This window comes from Carcharhinus amblyrhynchos, chromosome 9 (genome assembly GCF_965287045.1).
Source record: "Carcharhinus amblyrhynchos chromosome 9, sCarAmb.v2.hapA, whole genome shotgun sequence".
NCBI classification, from domain to species: Eukaryota; Metazoa; Chordata; class Chondrichthyes; order Carcharhiniformes; family Carcharhinidae; genus Carcharhinus; species Carcharhinus amblyrhynchos.
Window position 1 is genome coordinate 47,758,752 of NC_137332.1, and position 24,441 is coordinate 47,783,192.

The 24,441-nt window shown below is 39.8% G+C and overlaps 1 protein-coding gene across 3 annotated transcripts in view; it reads right to left on the reverse strand.

Annotated features, from left to right (window-relative positions):
- Positions 1-14,992: 14,992 nt before the first annotated feature.
- The window catches only part of srsf11 (serine and arginine rich splicing factor 11), a 30,489-nt gene continuing 21,040 nt past the window's right edge, over positions 14,993-24,441 (reverse strand). For all 3 annotated transcript variants that reach the window (XM_080195569.1, XM_080195572.1, XM_080195571.1), the window contains 7 exons: positions 22,424-22,551; positions 21,556-21,637; positions 17,906-18,034; positions 17,656-17,739; positions 16,659-16,772; positions 16,056-16,209; positions 14,993-15,885 (listed from right to left, as the gene is read on the reverse strand). In XM_080195569.1, coding sequence (XP_080051695.1) covers positions 15,682-15,885; positions 16,056-16,209; positions 16,659-16,772; positions 17,656-17,739; positions 17,906-18,034; positions 21,556-21,637; positions 22,424-22,551 — 895 coding nt within the window. In that variant the 3' untranslated portion in view covers positions 14,993-15,681. The remainder of the gene's footprint in view (positions 15,886-16,055; positions 16,210-16,658; positions 16,773-17,655; positions 17,740-17,905; positions 18,035-21,555; positions 21,638-22,423; positions 22,552-24,441) is intronic.

A 24,441-nucleotide genomic window follows, 5' to 3' on the forward strand; every position in this document is an offset into this window, starting at 1 on the left:
GACGTTCCCAGACCCTGTAGTCTCCTAGTCCAACCTATGCTTCCTAATTCTCTCCTAATAGGCTCATAATTACCCTTCCCCCAGCTAAAACTACTGACCCGAGGTTCATGCCTATCCCTTTCCATCACTAAGGTGAACATAACCGAATTGTGGTCACGATCACCAAAATGCACACCAACTTCCAAGTCTAGCACCTGGTCTGGTAGTCAAAAAGGCATATGCCATGCTTGCCTTATTTGGCCAGGGCATTGAGCTTAAAAATTGGAAAGTCACGTTGCTGCTTTATTGAACCTTGGGCCATACTTAGGATATAGTGTTTAATCCTGGTCACCACCCTACCAGAAGGATGTGAAGGCTTTGGAGAGGATACAGAAAAGATTTATCAGGGTGTTGCTTGGTATGGAGGGCATTAGCTATGAGGAGAGGTTAGAGAAACCTGGTTTGTTCTCAATGGAATGACGAGATTGTGGGGCAAACTGATAGAAGTCTACGAGATTGAGGGGCATGGACAGGGTGGATAGAAGCTTTTTCCCCAGGGTGAAAGAGTCAATTACTAGGGGGCACAGGTTTAAGGTGTGAGAGGCAAAACTTAAAGGCGATGTACAAGGTATGTTTTTTTCATACAGGATGGTGGGTGCTTGAAACACTCTGCCAGAGAAGATAGTGGAAGCAGATACAATAGTGACTTTTGAGACATCTTGATAAATCCGGGAAAGGGATGGGAAAGAGGGATATGGTCCCTGAAATTATAGTAGGTATTAGTTCAGGCAGGCTGCATGGTTGGTGCAGGCTTGGAGGGCTGGTTCCTGTAATTTTCTTTGTATTTCTGCTGTCCATTCAACATTGTGGGTTAGTTGATGAGTTTTGCAAAACTATTGAGATATTTCTGATGCAGTTAATAAATTCCACAAAGGGAAATGTATTGCCATATGTCAATAAAAAGCAAAAGATGTTTACAGGCCACAGTAGAACTTCCTTCTAGGTTACTTGTAATATTGTCTGGTTTGATTAACTGCAAATATTTTCTGTAAGTTTTTGAAAATATCAAAACTGAACCAATAACATACAGATTTTTTAGTAATGTTTTCTTGGAATAAACATGCTTTATTTTCAGCAAAGGAGGATTTAAAAATAGTTACTGTAATTGTGGTAAATAATCAGCCTATCCACCAGAAGTATTTATTTAGAGTTTAGTTTGTAGTTTTAATTTGAATTAAATGGTATGGTTATAGAATTCGTAGTATGTTATGTTAGCCAGCCTGTTCCTAATAGGCTGTCTTATCTGATCAGGTACCTATATCCCTTTTTGTTCTCCAGAAATCAGTCTAAGTGACTCACTTTCTTTCACTCCACAAGTCCATTATCCTGCAGTTGAAAATTTCTGTCCTATTCCTGAGATCTGTTTTTAATTTTTGTGACATTGAACCCTTTACTTTTCATTAGATCAACTTTTTATCAATCTTTCATACTGTTAATGTTCAATTAGATCATGTTTTTCAGAGTGTTGCTTGTATCTTTTCTAGTTTATAATTCACATTTTAAAATTTAACTTTTAGCTTTAAGAGGTTAGAGTAAATTAAACTTTGAGAAACTGGTTGTATCCTGAAGTGAATGTAATTCACAATAACCATTATAATTAAAAGTTACAGCAAAGCACAGTGGTTAGCACTGCTGCCTTACAGTACCAGGAACCTGGGTTCAATTCCAGCCTTGGGTGACTGGGGAGTTTTCATATTTTCCCTATGCTCCGGTTTCCTCCCACAGTCCAAAAATGTGCATGTTAGATGGGTTGACCATGCTAAGTTGATCCTTAGTGTCCAAAGATGTGTAGGTTAGAGATATTTTAAGGGAACTATTGGGAGTAGGGAGTAAAAAATAGAACTGAGTTTACCATGTAAGTAATTATAAGCTAAAGTCTTTAACTTGGTGTTTTGTTTCATTTTTATATACAATAGTGTTTTCTTTTAGTGGGGTGTTCAGATTTCTTTAATTCCTAACAAGATTGTAATAAAAGATCAAGACATCTTAATTCCATTTATCTTCTTACATAATTTTGTTGCATCCAATAGTGTGGATCCAAACTGCTTTACTGTTTACCTTTTCTGCTTCTCCAGATGCTGATGCAATGCTTGCCCATTTCAGGTCTTCGTCAGATGTCCCTTTATTTGAGAATGAAGTCTACTCGGTGACAAATTTCTGCTATGTCTCCATAGGTGAATAAACAAGTCAATTCTCTACCCTCTGCTCTTGGGCATATGGACCAGCATATCTCATAGTGGGATTTCAGAGTGCAGGATTTGCTTCATTTTCTTCCCTTCTCAGCTACTGTTCTGCCTCATTAGGATTCAAAGCTTCTCCCAGTCATTAATGTCAATGCTATCATGCTTCAAGAACAGCTTCAGAGTGTCCTTGAAATTTTCTTTGTCGTTAAAGCATTAACCATTTGTGTTGTGAGAACATGACTGGGTAAATGAGTATCAAAGTTGATTTTGCAGGTTTGCTTGTGGAACTGGCTTCAAGAAGTGTGCAATAGCATGATGGTCCTCCCATTCAATCTGGAGAATGCAGTGGAGGTACGCTGATGTAAGTTCTCTCACTCTTGTGTCACTGATGCACAATCCAGGTCTCAAGTACAAGAGTGACGACAACTGCTCTGTACACTCGGATTTGTAAAGGTCGATGCTGAGTTTGTTTTCCTTTTGTGGGAAAACGAAGGACCAGAGATAAAGGAGTTACCCGTATAAGACACATGAGAATTTTTTTTAATTGGAGGGTAGTGAATCTGTAGAGGCTGGGTCACTTAAGTATATTTGTTTGAGACTGAGATTGAGTAAGGGACTTGAGGGTCATGGAATAAGATGAGAAAGTGCAGTTGAGCATTATCAAATCAATCATGATCTCACTGAATGGCAGAGCAGACCTGATGGACCAAATGCTCTACATCTTATGGTCTTTGTCAGGTGGCTGCCAAAGCAGGGTAAATGTTCAACAGATTCCAGAGTGTGTCACCTTTAGTCAAATATTCTACCTGTTATTGTTAATCAAGCCTGGGTTGATAAGAGTTTGATTTCACACAGTTGTTTATTGGAGGAATTCTTCAGTCAGTGTAGGGGTGTTTGTGAGCCATTTGACTGTTTGTTAGTTGTCCCATCAGTAGTGATTGACCCATAGACTTTAGTCTACAGATGCTCCTGGTGGTTTGCATGCTGCAATGGTCAGCATAGTATTGGATCTCTTGGGTTTTCTCCTCCCACTGTGTTCTTCATCTTTCAGATTTGGCCTTGGACATCAGCCTAGAGGTGTTGGAATGTTAGTATTTTCTTGACTTGTGACTGTGGGTCATTCTGCCAGGCAATGAATGATGCAAATCTTGCTAATTATTTCCACCAAAACATCCTTGGGATTTGTGCACTTAAAAATAAAATTATGTTCCACAGAGGTACAGACCAGAAATCAAACAGTATTTTTAAACTGACACAGATCAAGTAGCATTGAATAAACCTGTATTGAACTATTTGCAGGGTTGCTTGAGTTTACATCAGGAATCAGTTAATATTTCTCAAAATATAGTTTATTCATAACTTGTAAAGGTGTATTACATAGCTGTGAAATATATGCAATATCAAATTAATTTCAAACAATAGGTGGTATTGAGTTATCTCACCACTTACAAGTTATATTTACTATATACATTTTCATGTCATTGCTCAAGTGCTATAGTACCACCCCTAGGACAAATTAATGATTGTTGGTGAATCTGTGGTCAGCCCCCTGTTGCTCCTGCACAGTGGCATTGCTATGACGCAGCAGGTCCCAATGAAAGACCAGGGTAAGATATAATACTTGAGACAAATTACAAATAGACACATGGGGTGGGATTTTCCAGCCATGCTTACCCCATATAGTCAAATTTCCACCCAAGGTCAATGGACCTTTGTATGGTCTATCCCCGTCCATCATGATTCCTGTGGTAGGAAGGAGAGGAAAATTCTGCCCATGATCTTTGTCTCAACATTCATAGTTTCAATCAAATGTGTGTGGCTTGTGGTGATTATCTCTCCTTTATCCATCTAAATGGTAATAGCACACAGAACATTACAGTGCAGTACATGCCCTTTGGCCCTCAATGTTGCACCAACCTGTGAAACCAACCTAAAGCCTCTCTAACCTACTCTAGTCCAATATCATCCATATGTTTATCCAATGACCATTTAAATGCCCTTAATGTTGGTGAGTCCATTACTGTTGCAGGTAGGGCATTCTGTGCCCTTACTACTGAGTAAAGAACCTACCTCTGCGATTTGTCCTATAGCTATCACCCCTCAATTTAAAGCTACGTCCCCTTGTGCTAGCCATCACCATCCAAGGAAAAAGACTCTCACTGTCCACCCTATCTAATCCTCTGATCATCATGTATGCCTCAATTAAGTCACCTCTTAACCACCTTCTCTCTAATGAAAACAGCCTCATGTCCCTCAGCCTTTCCTCATAAGACCATCCCACCATACCAGGCAACGTCCTGGTAAATCTCCTCTACACCCTTTGCAGCACTTCCACATCCATCCTATAATGTGGTGACCAGAACTGTATGCAATACTCCAAGTGTGGCTGCACCAGAGTTTTCTACAATTGCAACATGACCTCATGGCTCTGAAATTCAATCCCTCTACCAATAAAAGCTAACACACCATATGCCAACTTTCAGGGATCTACGCATATGGACACAGATCTCTCTGCTCATCCACACTACCAAATATTTTACCATTATTCCAGAACTCTATTCCTGTTAACTCCTTCCAAAGCGAATCACCTCACACTTTTCCACATTAAACTCCATTTGTCACCTCTCAGCCCAGCCCTGCAGCTTATCTATGTCTCTCTGTAACCTGCAACATCCTTCCACACTCATCTGTAAATTTGCTAACCTATCCTTCTATGCCCTCATCCAGGTCATTTATAAAACTGACCAACAACAGTGGCCCCAAAACAGATCCTTGCAGTACACCACTAGTAAGTGCCAAGATGAACATTTTCTATCAACCACCACCCTCTCTTTTTACAGCTAGCCAATTTCTGATCCAAACTGCTAAATCATCCTCAATTCCATGCCTCTGTATTTTCTGCAATAGCTTACCATGGGGAACCTTATCAAACGCTTTACTGAAATCCAAATACACCACATCCACTGCTTTACCCTCATCCACCTCTTTGGTCACCTTCTCAAAGAACTCAAAAGGTTTGTGAGGCACAATATATCCCTAATCAAATTATTCCTTTCTAGAGGATTATATATCCTCTCTTATAATCCTTTCCAAAACTTAGACCAGTGAGTCTTTCTTCTGTTGTGGGCAATAATTACCAGGGTTGTCTCTACTCACCTTCTTGAACAAGGGGACAACATTTGCACTGGCACTATTCCTGTAGACAATGACGAGCTAAAGATCAAAGCCAAAGGCTCTGCAATCTCCTCCCTAGCCTCCCAGAGAATCCTACTATAAATCCCATCCAGCCCAGCGGACTTAGCAATTCTGCAAAGTGTGAAAATAGATAATACCTCCTCCTTAGGTACCTCAATCCCATCTAGTCTAATAGCCTGTATCTGAGTATTCTCCTTGACAACATTGTCTTTTTCCTGTGTGAATACTGATGAAAAATATTCATTTAATGCCTCTATCTCTTTGGACTCCACATACAACTTCCCACTACTGTCCTTGACTGGTCCTAATCTTACCTAGTCATTCTTTTATTCCCGACATACCTGTAGAAAGCTTTAGGGTTTTCCTTGATCCTACCTACCAAAGACTTCTCATGTCCCCTCCTGGCTCACTTGTAACTCTCAAGCACCCTAACTGAGCCTTTATGTCTCATTTTGACATAAGTCTCCTTCTTCCTCTTCACAAGAGATTCAACTTCTTTAGTAAACCATGGTTCCCTCGCTCAATCACTTCCTGCCCCCCTGACAGGTACATACTTATCAAGGGTATGCAGTAGCTGTTCCTTGAACAAGCTCCACATTTTCTTTCTACATCCTGTGCATTCTAAATCTTGCCTAATTGCATCATAATTTCCTTTCCCCCAGCTGTAACTCTTGCCCTGTGGTATATACCTATCCCTTTCCATCACTATGGTAAACGTAACCAAATTGTGGTCACTATCATCAAAGTGCTCACCTATCTCCAAATCTAACACCTAGCCTGGTTCATTACCCAGTACCAAATCCAATGTGGCCTCACCTCTTGTTGGCCTATCTACATACTGTGTCAGGAAACCCTCCTGCACATATTAGACAAAAACTGACCTACCTAAAGTACCCAAACTATAGCGTTTCCAGTCAATATTTGTAAAGTTAAAGTCCCCCATAACAACTACCCTGTTACTTTCACTCCTACCCAGAATCATCTTTGCAATCCTCTAACTTCAGCCCCTACTACCTCAGCCGAGTCCTCAAATATCCTTTCTGCCACTGTAATACTGTCCTTGATTAACAATGTCACCCCTCCCCCTCTTTCACCACCTTCCCTGACCTTACATCTAAATCCTGGAACCTGCAGCAACCATTCCTGTCCCTGCCCTATCCATGTCTACAAAATGGCCACAACATTGAAGTCCCAGGGAACAACCTATGCTGCAAGTTCACCCACCTTAGTCTGGATGCTTCTGACATTGAAGTAGACACACTTCAAACTACCATCCTGCCTGCCAGTACACTCCTCTGACCTTGAAACCTTATTCATGACCTCACTACTCTCAGCTTTCTGTACACTGGAGCTACAAATCAAGTTCCCATCCCCCTGCTGAATTAGTTTAAACCCTCCCAAACGGCATTAGCAAATCCCCTCCCTCACCCCCAAGGATATTGGTACCCTTCCGGTTCAGATGTAGACCATCCTGTTTATAAAGATCCCATCTACCCCAGAATGAACTCCCATTATCCAAGTATCTGAATTCCTCCCCCCTCCCGCACCATCCCTGTAGCCATGTGTTCAGCTGCTCTCTTGCCCTATTCCTCGCCTCGTTAGCACGTGGCACGGGTAACAAACCAGAGCTTTAAGCTTCCACCCTAACTACCCATCCCTTTTCCTACCTATGTCTTTGGTGCCTACGTGGACCATGACTTGGGACTGGCCCACTCCCCCTTAAGGATTCCAAAAACACAATCCAAGACATCCTGGCATCTGGAAGGCAACACACCAACTGCAAGTCTCTCTCGTTCCCACAGAATCTTCCGTCACCCTAACTATGGAGTCCCCAGCGACTAATGCTCTACTCCTCTTCCCACACCCCCCATCTTCCCTTCAGAGCAACAGGGACAGACTCTATGCCAGAGACCTATACCTCATGGCTTACCTCTAGTAAGTCATCCCCCGAACAGTATCCAAAACTGTATACTTGTTATACAGAGGAACAGCCACAGGCGATCGTTGCACTGACTACTGCTTACCCTTTCTAACAGTCATCCAAGTACTTTCATTTCTAGGAGTAACTATCCCCCTTTAGCTTTTATCTATAACCGTCTCTGCCTCCCAAATGATCGCGTTCATCCAGTTCCAGCTCCAGATCCTTAGCATGGTCTTCAAGGAGCTGAAATTGGATGCACTTTCTGCAGGTGTACTCAACTGAGACACTAATGGTGTCCCTCACCTCAAACATACATAAGAACATAAGAAATAGGAGCAGGAGTAGGCCATCTAGCCCTTCGAGCCTGCCCCGTCATTCAATAAGATCATGGCTGATCTGTCATGGCTCAGTTCCACATTCCCGCCCTCTCCCTATAACCCTTAATCCCCTCTCTTATCAAAAACCCATCAACCCGCGTCTTTAGCGAGGTAGCCTCCACCACTTCAACGGGCAGAGAATTCCAGAGATTCACCACCCTTTGAGTGAAGAAGTTCCTCCTCAACTCTGTTCTAAACTGCCCCCCCTTTATCTTGAGGCTGTGCCCCCTAGTCCTACTATCCTTTCTGAGCGGGAAGAGTCTCTCCACCTCTATCCTATCCATCCCATTCATCATCTTATACGTCTCAATGAGATCTCCCCTCATTCTTCTAAACTCTAACGAGTACAAGCCTAGTTTATTCAGCCTCTCCTCATAGCTCAACCCCCTCAACTCCGGCATCAGCCTAGTAAACCTCCTCTGCACTCCCTCCAAGGCCAAAATATCCTTGCGTAAGTACGGCGACCAAAACATCCCACAGGAGGAACACAGGACTTCATTCTGTAAACATAGATTAGTGAATCTGTGCTCCATGGTGAATTGCACTTGGAAAAGGATACAGATTGTATGCTATAGTGGGTTAGCCATGGCTGCCACACTAGATGAGAAATGAGGGGATTAAAAAATCCTCCTTGACTGTTTCCTTGCTATTCTATCAATACCAGAAATGGTAGATATCACACCATAGTCCCTGTGAAGGTCATGTCCTGTCTATACAGAGCACCCTCTGTATGTGGCATGACCAATATGCTCTGCGATAAATTCCAAACACTTAGATGAGCTTCAATAAAGGTACTGTGAGGCACTAGCAGAATTGTATTCCAGTTTCATATGTCCAGTTAAGTCAATACAGGAGAGTTGCCAAGAAAAGCACCATCTTTGCTGATAAAGCTCAGTAATTGTCATAGATCTTTACAGCACAGAGGTCCTTTGGCCATCAAGCATCTAAAATAATCCCATTTTCCAGCACTTGCTCCATAGCTATGTATGCTGGCACAAGCGTTCATTTAAATGCTGTGAGGGTTCCTGCCTCCAACATCCATTCAGAGTTTCATATTCCCACCACCTTTGGTGAAAAGTTTTTCCTCTAAATCTATGCCCCTGGTTTATTGACCCCTCTTCTGAAAAAGTTTCCATTTACATCCCTCAATTTTGTACACCTCAATCATGTTCCCCTCTGCTTGAAGAAAATCAATCCTAGTTCATTGCGGAAGACAAACCTAAATTGTATATAACCATCTTCCGAAGTAGAAATGTCAGTCTTCAGCCAATTTTTTTGATCTATGTGATAAATTCCTTATGGCACTGGACACTGCAAAGGCCCCAACAGTAGTAATGAAGATTTGTGCTCTAAAGCTAACCACACTCCTATCCAAGTTGTTCCAGTACAACTACACCACTGATGTCGATTCAATAACATGGTAAATAGCCCAGGTATATTGTGTCCACAAAAGGCAGAACAAATCCAACCTGGCCACTTACCACCCATCAGTCTAGTCTCCATCATGAGTGTAGTGATAGAAAATATTAGCTGTACTATAAAAGGCATTTACTTACCAATAATCTGCTCACTAATGTTCAGTTTAGGTTTCAGCAAAACTTGAAGAGCATTGAATTCGAGAGAGTCATTTTCTTGACATCAAAGAGCTGGGGGCTGAAATCAAACTTAGCACAACAGGACAGTTTTGGTTATTGGAAGTTAATTATCTCACCCCTAGGATTTCGCTGCAAGAGGTATTCAGAAGTGTCCTAGGCCCAAACATCTTCCCTCCATCTAAAAGGTCAGAAGGGGGGATATTTCCTGATTATTATACAGTGCTCAATTCTATTTACAAGTCATTAAGTTAGTCCATGCATTAAGAATTTAACTTTAGTGCCACCCAAGTTCCAGGCAGTGACCATCAACAAAGAATCTAACCATCTCCCTTTGACAGCCAATTGCATTCTCATCAGGGAGATGTGCAGGGGAAGTTCTTCAAATGGTGGGTACCTGGAATTCACTGCCAGAGGTGGTGGGCATAGGTACATGAGCAACATTTAAGAGGCATCTGAATGGGTTCATCAGTAGGGAGGGAGGAGTGATACACACCAAATAAGGGCAGATTTTTAAGCTGACAATTGGAAGACTTGGAGGGCCAAAGGGCCTGTTCCTATGCTGTATTTTTTTATTCTAGCAATGAGTTAGCACTGACTGGAAACTGAAATGGACAAGGCACATAAATACCAATGTCTCAGAGGTCAGAAGCAGGTAATTCTGTGACGGTGTGCAGGTTTGAGTTATACATCCTTCTGGCAATGTCATGGTTTATCATAGCTCAGCTGCTCATCATGGTGACAGCATTTGCCTTCCGAGAGCAAGTTTTGTGTAGCATTACAAAGAACAACACAGCACGGGAAACAGGCCCTTTGGCCCAACGAGCCTGTGCCACCATTTTAACATCGACTGCCCTCCTCTACCCATGACCTTTGTCCTTAAATTAGTCTTCCCTCAATCTTCCCCAATAGGCGTAGACAATTTGTTCCACCAGTCAGCCTAAGAGCATGTTTTTGGGGTGTAGGAGGAAACCAGAGCACCTGGAGAAAACACACACAATCACAGGGAGAATGTGCAAAATCCCACAGACACTGGCCCAAAACCATGTATCTGCACAGCAAACAGCGATAGTCACTAAGCTGTCATGTTGCCCGTCAGATGGTCCAGTTTAAGCGTACACTAACAACATGAAGCACTAGGCAACTCTTGAAGCAACATTCAAGAGCAGCCCTTGCATGATTAGGGTATCTGCTCTGCGTAATTAACTGTTGTATCACAATTCATGTATTTGCATGCTGAGTAAGTGTGCATGGTTTGCATACCAGTCACATGGTTAGATAGTCCACATCATGCATTATTCATCCTTTGGTTTACCATAATAGTGCAAATTCAGTTACAGAACTAAGGCATTGATATATGCCATGATAGTAGGCTTGGACTTGTACAACTTTCTGTAATTGACCACACACCAGTTGGAAATTGAGGGAATGGAAACCCATTCAGTTCCAGCATGAGTCAGTTGACATTTAGTACCTGCAATGTACACATGTCCAAAAGACCTGCTGGTTAGGTGCATTAGCCATTCTAAATTCTCCACCAGTGTGGCAACTAGATGATTTTTGCAGTAACTTCATTGCAGTGTTAATGTAAGCCTACCTGACACTAAAACTTTAAACATGGTCAACAGCAACCTGCACAATATTGGCAAAGTCATCTTCCTCTAAGAGAATGAAATATTTGGAGACACTCATTGACTGACTGAGGACAACAAACTGCAAAATGTTGCAAATATTGCCAGCCTCATAGCCTGTAGTCCTTATCACAACTGCAGCATGTGGCAGATTTTAAAACAGTATCCATATAGTTCCTTACAAGACTGCACCCTGAGCAGAAATTCTATTGGGTGCCCTTCTCTCCCTCTGCCAACAGCTTTACCTACTTGCATATCCTAAGTCTTTAAGTTATATAGAAAGTGTTCAGCTAGTGAGGTTTAGATGATGCATTAGCTGGAGTTGAGCTAAAATAGCACCATTTGCATTGAATCAACATTGCCAGGTGACCTATCACTGCAAAAACACACCCTAACCAATATGATGCACAACTCTTCATGCTCCAAATAAACATGCACAGTTCCAGCCAAACAACAGACCCAATTTTGCACTGTTAATGGTACTTAACCAACAAGGGTTAGAATTACAAAACCATTAGAAAGGTTGAAGTTAGACATAGTTTCTTTGGAGAAGGTAGGTAGACTCTGAACAAAAAATTCCGTTGCTTTACTGAATTTTTGATTGTAATTGCAAAAGTGATAATAGACAAATATTTAAGGATATAGACCTTTACTTTCAGGAATAAATCAAAAAACTGTGAACCTTAAGTATTCCTTTTCAATGATTTAAGCTTCAATTAGGATTATACCCTTTTTAAGAGATCAATGAGATGGCTTGTTTAAAGTAGGCAGGCTGCCTTGGAAATAAAAAAGACTTAATGTACACAAATACCTTGCATGTGGATATCCTGTCAGGCAGCAGTATGTTATTTGGCTCCTTGAGCTTATTCTGCTGTTCAAAGATCATGGCCAATTTGATTGTGGCATAAACTCTACTTTCCTGCCTGCCACTATAACCCTACACAATAAAAGTCTAACTCTGCCTTCAATACATTCAGTAACCCAAACACTTCTCACTGGGAAAGAGAAATAAAACATAGAACATTACAGCGCAGAACAGGCCCTTCAGCCCACGATGTTGCGCCGACCAGTTACAAAAACAATGACCCACTAGCCTATACCAATCCCTTTTCGTCCATAAACCTATCCACAGATCTCTTAAACGCCCCCAAACTAGACGCATTTACAACTGCAGCAGGCAGGGCATTCCAATCCCTCACCACCCGCTGGGTAAAGAACCTACCCCTGACATCCGTCCTGTAGCTACCCCCCCTTAATTTAAAGCCATGCCCCCTCGTGCTAGCTTTCTCCATCCGGGAAAAAGGCTATCACTATCCACCCTATCTAAACCTCTAATCATCTTATATGTTTCAATAAGATCCCCTCTTAGCAGCCTTCTTTCCAACGAAAACAACCCTAAATCCCTCAGTCTCTCCTCATAGGACCTCCCCACCATACCAGGCAACATCCTAGTAAACCTCCTCTGCACCCTCTCCAAAGCCTCCACATCCTTCTTGTAACGTGGGGACCAGAACTGCACACAGTACTCCAAGTGCGGCCGCACCAGAGTAGTGTACAGTTGCAACATGACGCTGCGACTCCTAAATTCAATCCCCCTACCAATAAACGCCAAGACACCGTACGCCTTCTTAACAACCTTATCTACTTGATTCCCAACTTTCAGGGATCTATCAAAACACTATCAATCTGTAGAAATGCTTTCCCCTCTATGTGAAATGGGAGATCCCTTATTTTGAAAATGTATGGGAACACCCTCTCAACATCTGTCAAACTCCCTCACATTCCTGTTTCAATAAGATCATCTTATTTTCCTATGCTTTGATGAATATAGACCCAACCGCTCAATTTTTCCTCATAAGACAACACCTTCTTCCCAGAAATATTGAGAGTCAAAGTCACCTAAACTCTACAGTACTCCAGATCTGGTCTCACCAATAGCCCATGCAGTTGTAGTAAGACTTCCCTACTTTTATACTCCAACTCCCTTGCAATGAAGTCCAAATTTCAATGTGTCTTCCCAATAATGTGCATGCCCTGATTCATGTACAAAGACACTTAGATCCCTCTGTGGTCTAAATAAGATTGTGTTTCTATTCCTCCTGCCAAAGTGGATCTCTCATTTTCCCACATACTCCAGCTGCCAATTTTTGCTCTCAAACTCATCTATAATTTGTTTATACCCCCACTTTGTATTGTCAGCAAATTTAGCTACAATATACCAGGTCCTTTCATCCAAAATCATTAATATCATAAAAACCCAGGCCCCTGCACTGATCCATCACATACCAGTTGGTCTATCATTGGAAAAAACAGATCATTCTTGACTCTTTCCTGTTGGCCAGTCTTCTACCCATGCTAATTCATCACCCCCCAACACCTTTCATTCTTATCTGGCACCTTACTGAATTCCTTGAAATTCAGATACACAAGTGCCACTCGTTCTCATTTATTGACCCTTGTTATATCCTTAAAGAACTCTAGTCAAATAATATTTCTCTCTCAAAACAATATTGACTCTGCCTAATTCAAATCATACTAGGTCCTGCTACTGATTTAGTGGATTCTAGCAATTCCCCAAAATCAGACATTAGACTAACTAGTTTATAGTTTCCTGTCTCCCTCTTTTCCTGAGCAGAGGTGTTCCAATCCGCTGCAACCTTTCCTGAATGTAGGGAATTTCAGAAGATAACAATTAATGCATCCACAATCTCTGCAGCCACTTCTTAAGTCCTCAGGAAAGAGACCATGTAGTCCAGCCTCTATTCCCTTTAGTAGAAAAAGGCATCATCACCAATCTTGAGTTACTTAGTCCACATTTTTCTGTGCCATCTTCCCTTACTCACAAATACACAGGCCAATTTGCAATAATTGCTACCGTCAGTTAAAGTCAGTTAATTCCACATGTCAAAATTGAACCCAGGATTTTCTTGGTCTGTTCAGTGTTCACACAACTGTTCTCTCAAGGAATAAACTAAGGACTAGTACTATTTTAAATGGGGCAACACAATTTAAACAATTGTCCTGAAACATTAAACCACATAAGAAATCTTTTTAACAAGTTTGGTATGTAACATTAAAATACATCTAAAATTAACAGATCTTATTCAGATAAACATACCTGATTAAAGCTAGAATTCCATTGTCTAAAACTTAATTCCTTTACACAGAACCATAAAGTTCAGGAATACTATTGCTTCCAGTTTTCTTTTATTACTTATTGCACTAAATACAGTTAATCCATGAAGTTGCAGCTGGGCTGTAAGTGAAATCAGTTGTAGTACAAAGCCAAGTTGGTGAATTTTATGCATAGATCAGATTCCCCATCTAAGCATTAACATTTCTTGGAAAACTTGCACGTCAGGATTCAAATTATATTGTACTAAAAATTCAATGCTCAATTAAGTACATTCGATTATCCTTTTCATCTCAACCCTACCAGCCAATGAGAACACTACTTACTTCAGTCCTTAAAGTACAATTCTTAATGCCAATTAAAATGATCAGCAAGCTCCTCTTATGCATCAGCAACTACAGCTGAATACAGATCAGCAATAGTCCAGATTCAATCTCTGGCTTATATTGTGTTCTCAAACCGAGACATGGGGTGACAACCATTAATTTGGGAGGAGAAAAGGCTTCTGTTTAGTCACTTTCTGGATATGACTATTTGTGAACATAATTTGACAGGTCATACCTTCCAAAGGACACTGTTCCAAAACTGTACCATAATCATTGGTTCACATCTCTAGGAAAGGCAGAAAGCAAAAGGAAAATAAGCCCTAGAAGTGGCTTTCAAAATTTTTGGCCAGAACAAGCCATTTAGCTGCTCCAGCTTATAAACAAAATGGGGGAAGAAACTTAATTAAATGTGTTTATTACCTTATATATAACTGGTTTAAATATGAAAATCTTAATCTGCTTTTACAGCAGATTGACAAATTATATTCCATTACACATCTGATATTTAAATTCAAGTTTTTACAAAACATTGAACATTTTCTTGAAGGCCTGACTAAAGAAGCTCCAAACAAAAATAAAATGAGCAGAACCTGTATCAGGCTTTAAAATAGCTTTTATTATCAAAGCTCACATGTAAAACAGAAATGGTTTTCATAAACTGTACAAGACCATGGCACATACTGCAGCCAAATTGCTAAACTGACAGACATGTCAGCATCAAGGTAAAGAAAACTATTTTCCTCACAAGACTTTGCACATTAAATCCAGTTTGTGCAGATGCCCACTCTTGAAAAATGTGCAATACACGAGTGATAAGTTGAAGAGCAGGGAATATCAAAGTACATTTAATAGAGCTACATACAAAAGCAGACAAAGCCACTTAAAACTAAGAATGCCAAATAAACAGTGAACTACATGAACTCAAATCTACAGTCACAAGGCTCATAGGATATGTAACTATCTACATCAGTATTGGTTGAGTCTCTTTAGACAAATATTACACATTACTGAGGTTCCTACTCTCATCAAGGAGATCCCTGCATACATTTCAGAAAAAGCTTCTTACTGGCACACCAATCTGATGTTATTAGAAGTGCAGTTTCACTTCCTGAACCAAGTCATCTGTACACCTCTTTCACAAACTGTGTTAAACAAGGCAGGTGCCAAGGTCACCACTTTCTAATTGTAGAAAATATAACAGAAGGGCGACACTTCAATTCTGACAGAAAGCACTGCTAAAAATAATCACTTCACATTAGGAATATAAATCAGCTTTCACTAAATTTATTCGCTCATGTCCATGTCTTCTTCATGGTGGTCATCGCCATTGACCTTTGACTCTTTAACAACATCTGTACTTTCTTTGTCGCTTGGTTGTGCTAACTCTTTCAGTTTTGGAGACACTCCAGATTCAGACACTCTCTGCTCTTCCTTCCTTTCTTTTTCACTGTCATATCCTTGTTCCTCTTCATCATAATCTCTTGTAACCTGCATAAAGTAGGAAACTTTGAATACCATTGTCCAATTCAATAAAGTAAAATTACCTGACTGAAATTTTGAACCTCATACCCCCATAGAACAGTAATGATTCAAGGCAGTTTAAATTTATGAAAGGGAGATTATACCTTTTCTAATATTCTGTACGTTTTCTGATTTACCTTCACATCTCCCTTTTCACTTTCTGCTTTTTTCTCCCTCTCCTTCTCTCGCTCTTTGTCTTTGCTCTTCTTCTTTTTGCTAGACGATCTCTCCCTTTCCTCTACTTCTCTGCTTCGGTCTCGGTCTTTGTCCTTTTTCTTTTCTTTCTTGTGCCTGAAAAAATAAATTGGTCGACATCTTCAAAGTTCTATTTAAGACAAGGAAAAGTTTAATTTTTCCTTTGTGGAGAGAGGGAGGGGACAAAACAAAGAAAAGCAAAGCAGTTGACTCTTTGGTTTAATCTTTCACTGAAAAATATAAAACTTCCAATAATGACCTAAAGTACCAGCAGCCTACATCACAAGCTGCAATGCTACCACAATCCAGAGCTTCTAACTAAAATCAACAATGTTAGCACTGAGCCAAACTACAAACACACTGAAGTTCTATTCATAACAGAAATTGATGGGGAACTTCATGATCATAGAACGCCTACAATGCAAGAGGCAGTATTCTAGAAAGTACAAACTCCAACAAGGATGCATTTACATGAACTACACACATAGATCAATTCATTAGTAGTAGTAGTAATTTAAAATGAAGTCTAGGTCGGAAACATTTACCTTCTAGGGGATGGTGACCGCGACAGTTTCCGCTTGGGTGATCTTGACTTTTTTGGTGATCTTGAAATAGTCCTACTTCTTCTACGCCTTCGTTCTCTTTCTCGCTCTCTGTCTCTGTCAAAAGAAACGTTTTAATTTTAGCTTTCTATTACTCTTGCATAACAATCCTGCACTCATACGTCAAAAAAACACACAATTTTTGCACTGCTCCAACTCTGCTCCCACAGTTTATAGTTTTAACACAGTCAAAATATCACGCAACAATTTTTTCAAATGGGTACAAAGTTGCTGGAAAAATATCACAAAGATCTAAAAAAGAAACAATGACTAACATCAACAGCCCAGTTTCCAAAGTAAGTTTCACTTTGCATTTGGGCTGGTAGGAAACTGCACTGAGGCGAGTCCTTGTAAAAAAAACTTTTCAAAAAAAGTGCTGAGCACTGAAAAAAAATTGAGATCACAAAGACAGCTGTAACTACACAAATCGTTTTACAAATTTTTGGAAAATATCACAATTTCTTTCAAATTGTGTAGTACGAAGTCTGAACACCAGGTTAAAGTCCGACAGGCTTAATTGGTAGCATAAGCTTTTGGAGTGCTGCCCCATCATCAGGTGACTCACCTAATGAAGGAGCAGTGCTCCAAAAGCTCACGCTACCAAACAAACCTGTTGGACTTTAACCTAGTGTTGAGACTTCTTACTGTATCTACCCCAGCATCTCCATCTCCAGTTCAAATTGTACAAATTATTAAATTCTATTTCCAATTGGACATAAACATTGAAACACACCAAATAGTACATTGCATTTCAATGTTATATGCCATTGTGCAATACAAGATCTTATCCCAAATGTTCCACTTGAGGTTCTAAAACACACTTCTTTAGTGATCTACTAAATGATGAGAGCTGGAGAAAGAAATGCAAGCCTATCTTCATTTTCTTTAAACCACATTTCCAAACCTATTCTTCATAAAAGTGACCCCTTTGAATGCATACCTGCTGGGACTGCGAGACCGCCTGGCTGTGCTGTAGCTTTTGGGGGGTGTTTTTGATCTTTTTTTCTCTTCCTTCTTTTTTTCTCTAAAACATATTCAGGAAACAAGATTTTTGCTAAAAACCCAAGTTGCACAAACAGTTCAACTAAAAATAAGTTTTTTAAAATCCAAGTTAATTCAGTGACAGAAACCAGAAGAATTGTAATAAATTGCTTACATAAAGCAAAAATTGAAACAACTCTGTAACAAACCTCGACTTTGATATACTTCTTGATCGCCTTCGCTCTCTTGAGCGCGACCGTCTTCGTCTTGGACTTCGTGATCGCCGCCTGCTCCTAGACTTTGAATGCGAACGCCTTCTAGATCTGCTCCTGGAACGCCTGTTAAAAGCATATACTGTGTCAAGTACAAATAAACCTTCATCACCATAATGTAACAAAATGTGTTTAAAAAATAGATCAAGTAACTGGAAAGTAGAAACCACTGCTTAAAGCAAATTATAAAGCATAAGATTAATCGTATAAATGGGTTAAACTTGTAGTGTGAACATAACTTCAAACAGGTGTGACAGAAAAGGCTGTTAGTTGGAATGTTATATGAAAGTGCAAAGTATATTTAATGAAGGAAAGAAGAGCTGGGGTTCAGTGGAAGAAGAGATATGAGATGTCAAACTAGGACACATTTAGAACAGTTAATCACTAAAGAAGTTACTAAAATATAGAAGTATCCCAACGACTAAGGTCTGATGTGTGCATCCTGACAGAAGCCAGAGAAAAAACAGCAGTGCGTGTGACCACAGAAATAGCACAAGATACTACACTCGTTTATAGACTAGCTGTCATTTCGTAAGTTACTGACAAAACTAGGGCCTATAATGCTGAATTAAATATTAATCAAGGCCAGCCTCAATGAATTTCTAAAGGGCCAATGGGCCTACCTTATGGAGTTCTTTGAAATAGTATGAAAGAGAAAAATAGTGGACATAAGTTTGCATAACTTAGAATAGCATGGGGGTGTTGAAAGCCCCAAAAATCCTTCAAAGTGGAGTGGTTTATATGCAAACAAGGGAAAAATATGAACATGCAATGTCTTTACTAAATGCCTGCAAAATTGGAGTTGGATAAAATATTTCTATATTGAGTCTGCTACTGTGAAAATTTGCAATGCAAGGAATAGACTAAGCAACTAATGAGGGCATGTTTCTCTATCAGAGCAGCATCTTGTAGTATGTCAAAATGCTAACAGGCATAAAAGCCTGTTTATGCCACAAGTTTGGCTGATGTGAAACTGAGATTGTGTAAAAGGTTATTGATATTCTACATGGATCATCAACCATGGTCAGTTTAGCTTAGACGGACAGCTGGTTAGTAATGCAGAGCGATGCCAACAGAGCAGGTTCAACCCTAGTACCAGCTTGAGTTTATTCATGAAGGCCTGCATTCTCAACTTTGCCCGCTACCTCAGGCATGGTGGATCCTCAGGTTAAATCACCACCAATCAGCTCTTCCCCTCAAAGGACAGAGCAGCCTATTATCTGGGACTATGGTGACTTTACTTTTATACAATATAGGTGATAAAATGCACAGAATGATACAACATTTTGTAGTCATCCAATTAATTCCACTCAGCTGTTTTTCCACCTGCCCAAAACATGCAAATACCTTATTTTTCCTAACATGGTACTCAATATTGGACATAATACTCCAGGCAAGATCAGCCAGAATTTCAAAAAGGTTTAGTGTAACAACTTTATTTTTGTACTGTCATGTGCTAACAGCTTTCTATCTTCCCACTTCCGAAGATTTTTATACCTTGTGTCTCTGCATCTGCAAATCAATTAAAATGGTACTATTCAGTTTATATTGTCTCCCCTCATTCTTACAATCAAAATGTCCTTTATAGCCAAATCAAGATGATTAACATATATTTAAAACGAACAGTGGGTCCTAGTGCTGATTTCTGGGGTATACCAGTATATACTTCACTCAATCTGAGAAACAACCATTCACCATTACTATTTTCTGTCCCTTAGCTAATTTTGGACCCATGCTGTTAATCCTTTTAATGCCATGAGTCTCAATTTTGCAAAGTTTATTTTGTGCTAATTTGCTAAACACTTGCTATCCTACTCTTGCTTCAAATAACATTTTTTAAACAAGCTTTTCCAAGTGCTCATTAATTTTATTCTAGACTACAATCTCCTACATTTCCCCACCAACACAGGCTCATTATTTTATTTTAAAGCCAGAAGTATGACGACATATGGAATCCTTCAGTCCTCTGTCAACATGCTCATTTATAGGGACTGGAAAATTGTGGCCAAAGTCTGTCCAATCTCCATTCTTACTTCCCCTCAGTAATCTGGGACACATTCTGTTCAAATCAGGTAACCTTTCTACTTTTGAGGACCAAAACATTTAACTTCCTCTGCTTTTGAATCTAATATTATCTTCTCCATACTCTTACACTGACAGAATGCATCCGTCTTCATAAGTACTTGTGAGTATTGTGCCAGCTCTTTCACTGAAATATGCTCCACTCCATTTCCCAGAGCTAAATCCAGTACTGCTTCCTTTCTCATTGGACCAGAGAAACCCACAACCTCCACTGCCTACAAGAAGAGGGCAGCAGATACGTGGGACCACCACCAACAGCTACAAGTTCCCCTCCAAGTAACAAAGCACGTGGAGGTGTTGGCATAGCCAGTGGCACCCACATCCCTTGGAAGAATAATACTGAACACATTTCAAGTCTATTTCCCCCCACCTCTTTTCCCTGGTACTATCCCAGTCCAAGTCACCTATTTTTATGTTTCCAGTTCTTGCATTTCATTAAATTTGCCAGCAAATTTAGTCTTTCAACATTTTTTAATGACCTTCACTATACAGATAACTCCACTACTGTTCCTTATTTTAAAGGGGAAGTCTTTGAATTCCTCAACAATGCCATTTCTCGCCAATGTTAAAACAGCTTTTCACACCCGCACTTTTAAACTTTCATATTGTCCCCAAATACCTTGTAGCCTAGATATTGAGTTCTTAATTCGCCACTTTGAGCAAGATCTGTTACTGCCAACTTGAGCACATGGTGCACCAATCTTCATTATGCTACTACATGCACTCTAAACACCTCTAGACTGCTTTGCATTTGATGCTCCTTTATTTCCAAATTATTCTTTGTTATAGTATTATTTGCCTCTTCCAGTCCTATGTTGAACATCTTGCCTCTCTCTATAATTTCATCCTGGTCCCCAACCCCTTGCCAAAAGTTTAAACCTTTCCTCACAGCATGGTAACCTTTCTGCAAGGACATTAAATGTGGCCCGGTAGATCTGCAACCCATCCACCCTGACCCATATCTCAAGAACTCCCCCCTGACCACCCCAGATCTGGCTCTACTTATAACGTTAATTTTTCTTATCCACTACTTCTGTAGTCAATGCATGGCAGTGTAAGTAAGTCAGAAGTTTTGCTCCTTTAAGTGCCTCCTGAAACTCAATGTAGGACTCCACTTTTTGGCACTGTTATTTGTTCCCACAACTTCCTGGCTGTTTCACTTGCACATTCATGACTAAACATTGCCTGCATCTTCTCAGTAATATTCAAGCAAATGAAACAGTCTCTGTAAAACACATGAATACTCCCCTGTAGTCCTATGCACCCCTCCCCCCACTGAATCCTGAAGTATATTTTCTGTTTCATACTTGCTTTATTAGTAGACAAAATAGGCCAAGTTATTGCAAGACAAACATTTTAAATTTGCACATCAATAAGGAAATGTACGCACTTCAATAAACAGACAAATTGGAGTTGCTACAATGTGATAAATTACTCATTCAAACTCCACCCTTTCTAACAAAATTCTCAATGTAAATGAGAACATCTCCCTCATTCTCACTCACCTATGCCTCGATCGGGAACGGGACCGCCGCCTGCGTGAACGAGACCTTGATCGAGAATGTTTCCTCTTGTCATCCTTTTTGTCTGAAATATGAAAGTCAAAATGTCAGAATTCAAAAGTAACAGAATATACAATGCCACTGCTGCTTCAGTTAAAAAACAGAAACATGAACCTAACAGTTCATAGAAAACACACAGGATTTTGGTATTAAATAATTTAAGAGGTATAACACAAACCAATATAACATGCACTGCAGTACTTGAATTAATCCAAAAGTGTTGACACTTTCCATGCTAAGAACATAGTTTTTTTTAAAAAAGAATCACCTGCTAAACTTTAAATGAAGACCCTGGAAACAGCCAACAAATATGGCATTACTTGGAAATATGAAGTAGTCATTTTTGTTGCATTGTTGATGTCTTTAGATAAATGTCTGCTATCGTTACCATTTGATTGGAATTCTATTCACAAAATAGAAACCTTAAATGCCTATGCCAATATAGTTGATTTAAGAGAGATGTTAATTGCCAAAATGTTGAATACATGTTGCTTTCAGATATCTGCTATACTGAAATACATAAGAATTCAAGTTACTGCACCGACAAGTAATGCACTCATAGCTTATTAATATAAAGAAAGATTTGATGAGAAAATTAACAATGAAAAAACTGTTACTCAGTTAAACAAAAGCACAATTTTTTAATGTCACTACACGGAGGACTTTATATCAGGCTATGTCCACATGATTAGCACAATATGGATACTGATCCAACTATTATACAAAACTGAACACAAGTGTAGTTCTACTACACCTTAACTCAACTCTATTTTAAGTCTAAGCTATATAACAAGAGATAAAAATATATTACCAGTTTCTATAGCCGCTGAGATCAGTGACTGTGCTTCTTTAACTCTCTTCATTGCTTCTTCGATGTCCTTTGAAGAGGTATCAGATTTCAGGGCTGGACTCACAATGGTGCCTGCTGCATGGTTTAACCTGAGAAAAACAGTACAGCTTTCTAACCAAAACTTTTTTTGGGAAAATCTCATTTAGGATTACATTCAGCTTTTAACTGATGAAAAGGAAGGCAGGATAAAACAATATGGTTATTAAATGGTCAATTCACTTAATCAGCTAGGGAAGAGTTTCCAAATAGTAAACAGATTGAGAGCACAAGTTTATTCTTTACTAGCTAAATAGCATTAGTTTCCAGATTGACCACATTATATTCTTGCTAATAAGCTTGGACAGTGCTGTCTTATGGCAATCTAGTTGGTATGTTCCATTCACTAATCAACTATGACATTTGCTTTTTCAAGGTCTGGTTTTATGAAATGGTTACTGAGCCATACAAGCTGCTCAGATCCATCCAGTCTTTATGTACTTAAACGCCGCTTGGAAAATATGAAATATGCCACATGATCAAATGCAGGAAGAAAAATACCAACATTTTCAATTTCAAATGTCTCTTGAAGGCACCAGCATCACAAAGTTGAAGCCCCTCAGCCAACACTCATATTTCACCAAAATATCCTTTTGAGAGGTGTGGATGAGGAACAGACTATTCTACCACAGAAGTACCACAAGAAATCCTGTTCTCACCATTGCCGATACATGTATACACTTACTATCAGTGGCTAGCAGATAGCAGTTACAAGTAGGAAATCTGGCCATTTTTTCCTTCCCCAATGCAGTGCTTTTATGAACGGGCAATTGGAAAGATCAAGAGTTAAAGAGAGCTAAAAGAGATTTATAAAATACACTGCTTGCTTAATCTAATAGGGTGCTTTGATGAAAGTAACAGTGAAAGTTGAATGTAATGTTGTCCTCCATATTAAGTGTTTGATAATGTACCATTTAAAGGCTTATTAGCAAAATTGCGGTTCATGTTTCAACTAGGATAAAAGAGTTAAGGACAAAAATCAACGAATTGTGGCAAATGGTTCTTTTTCAAACTAGAGTGGCAGCCAGTTCCCCAGGGATCAATGCTAGGATCATTTTTTAACTCAAGTAAAAATAATGTACTGGAATAGAGCACAATTTCATAACTTTCTGATGTTACTAAATCTGGGACATGTGGCAAGTAAGAAGAATATCAATTGATTGTAGCAGGCCAGGAGAATGTGCAGTCAAACATCAGATGTAGCAATGCACAGAAGTGATGAGTTTGAGTCAAAAATAATCTCGGACCAGGAGTCAGTCATTCTGCATGGCGACGAGGATTCCCACCCCTCTGGTGCTCCTCAGGGGGTTGAGAGTCTCAGAAGACAATGGAGACAGAATCTTTAAATAATGTCATGGTACAGCTAGATAGATTCTTCATTTTTGATTGACACGGTGGCACTACGATTAGCATTGCTGCCTCTCAGCACTAGAGGCTCAGGTTCAATTCCTGGCTTGGGTCACTGTATGTGCAGAGTCTGCACGTTATCCCCAGTTTGCTTGGGTTTCCTCCAGGTGCTCCAGTTTTCTCTCAGTCTGAAAAACGTGCTGGTTAAGTTATTGGCTATACTAAATTTTCCTTCAGTGTACCCAACAGGTGGAGTGTGGCAATTAGGCGATTTTCACAGTAACTTCTTGCAGTGTTAACGTAAGCCTACTTGAGACACTAATAAATGAACTTTAACAAAGGAGTGAAAAGTTATCGGGGGTAAGCAGGAATGTGCAGCCGAGGTTATGATCAGATCAGCCATGACCTTAAGGAATGGCAAAGTGGGCTCTCGGGGTTCAGTGACTTACTCTTGCTCCTAACTTGTACATTCATAACAGAGGGGAAAGGTTATACAGACTTAGTGACATAGTTCTGTAAGTGTGCAGAGACGATAGGACCTGGGGATGCATAGGTCTTTGAAGGTAACAGGCATATTGAAAGATTAATTACCAAAA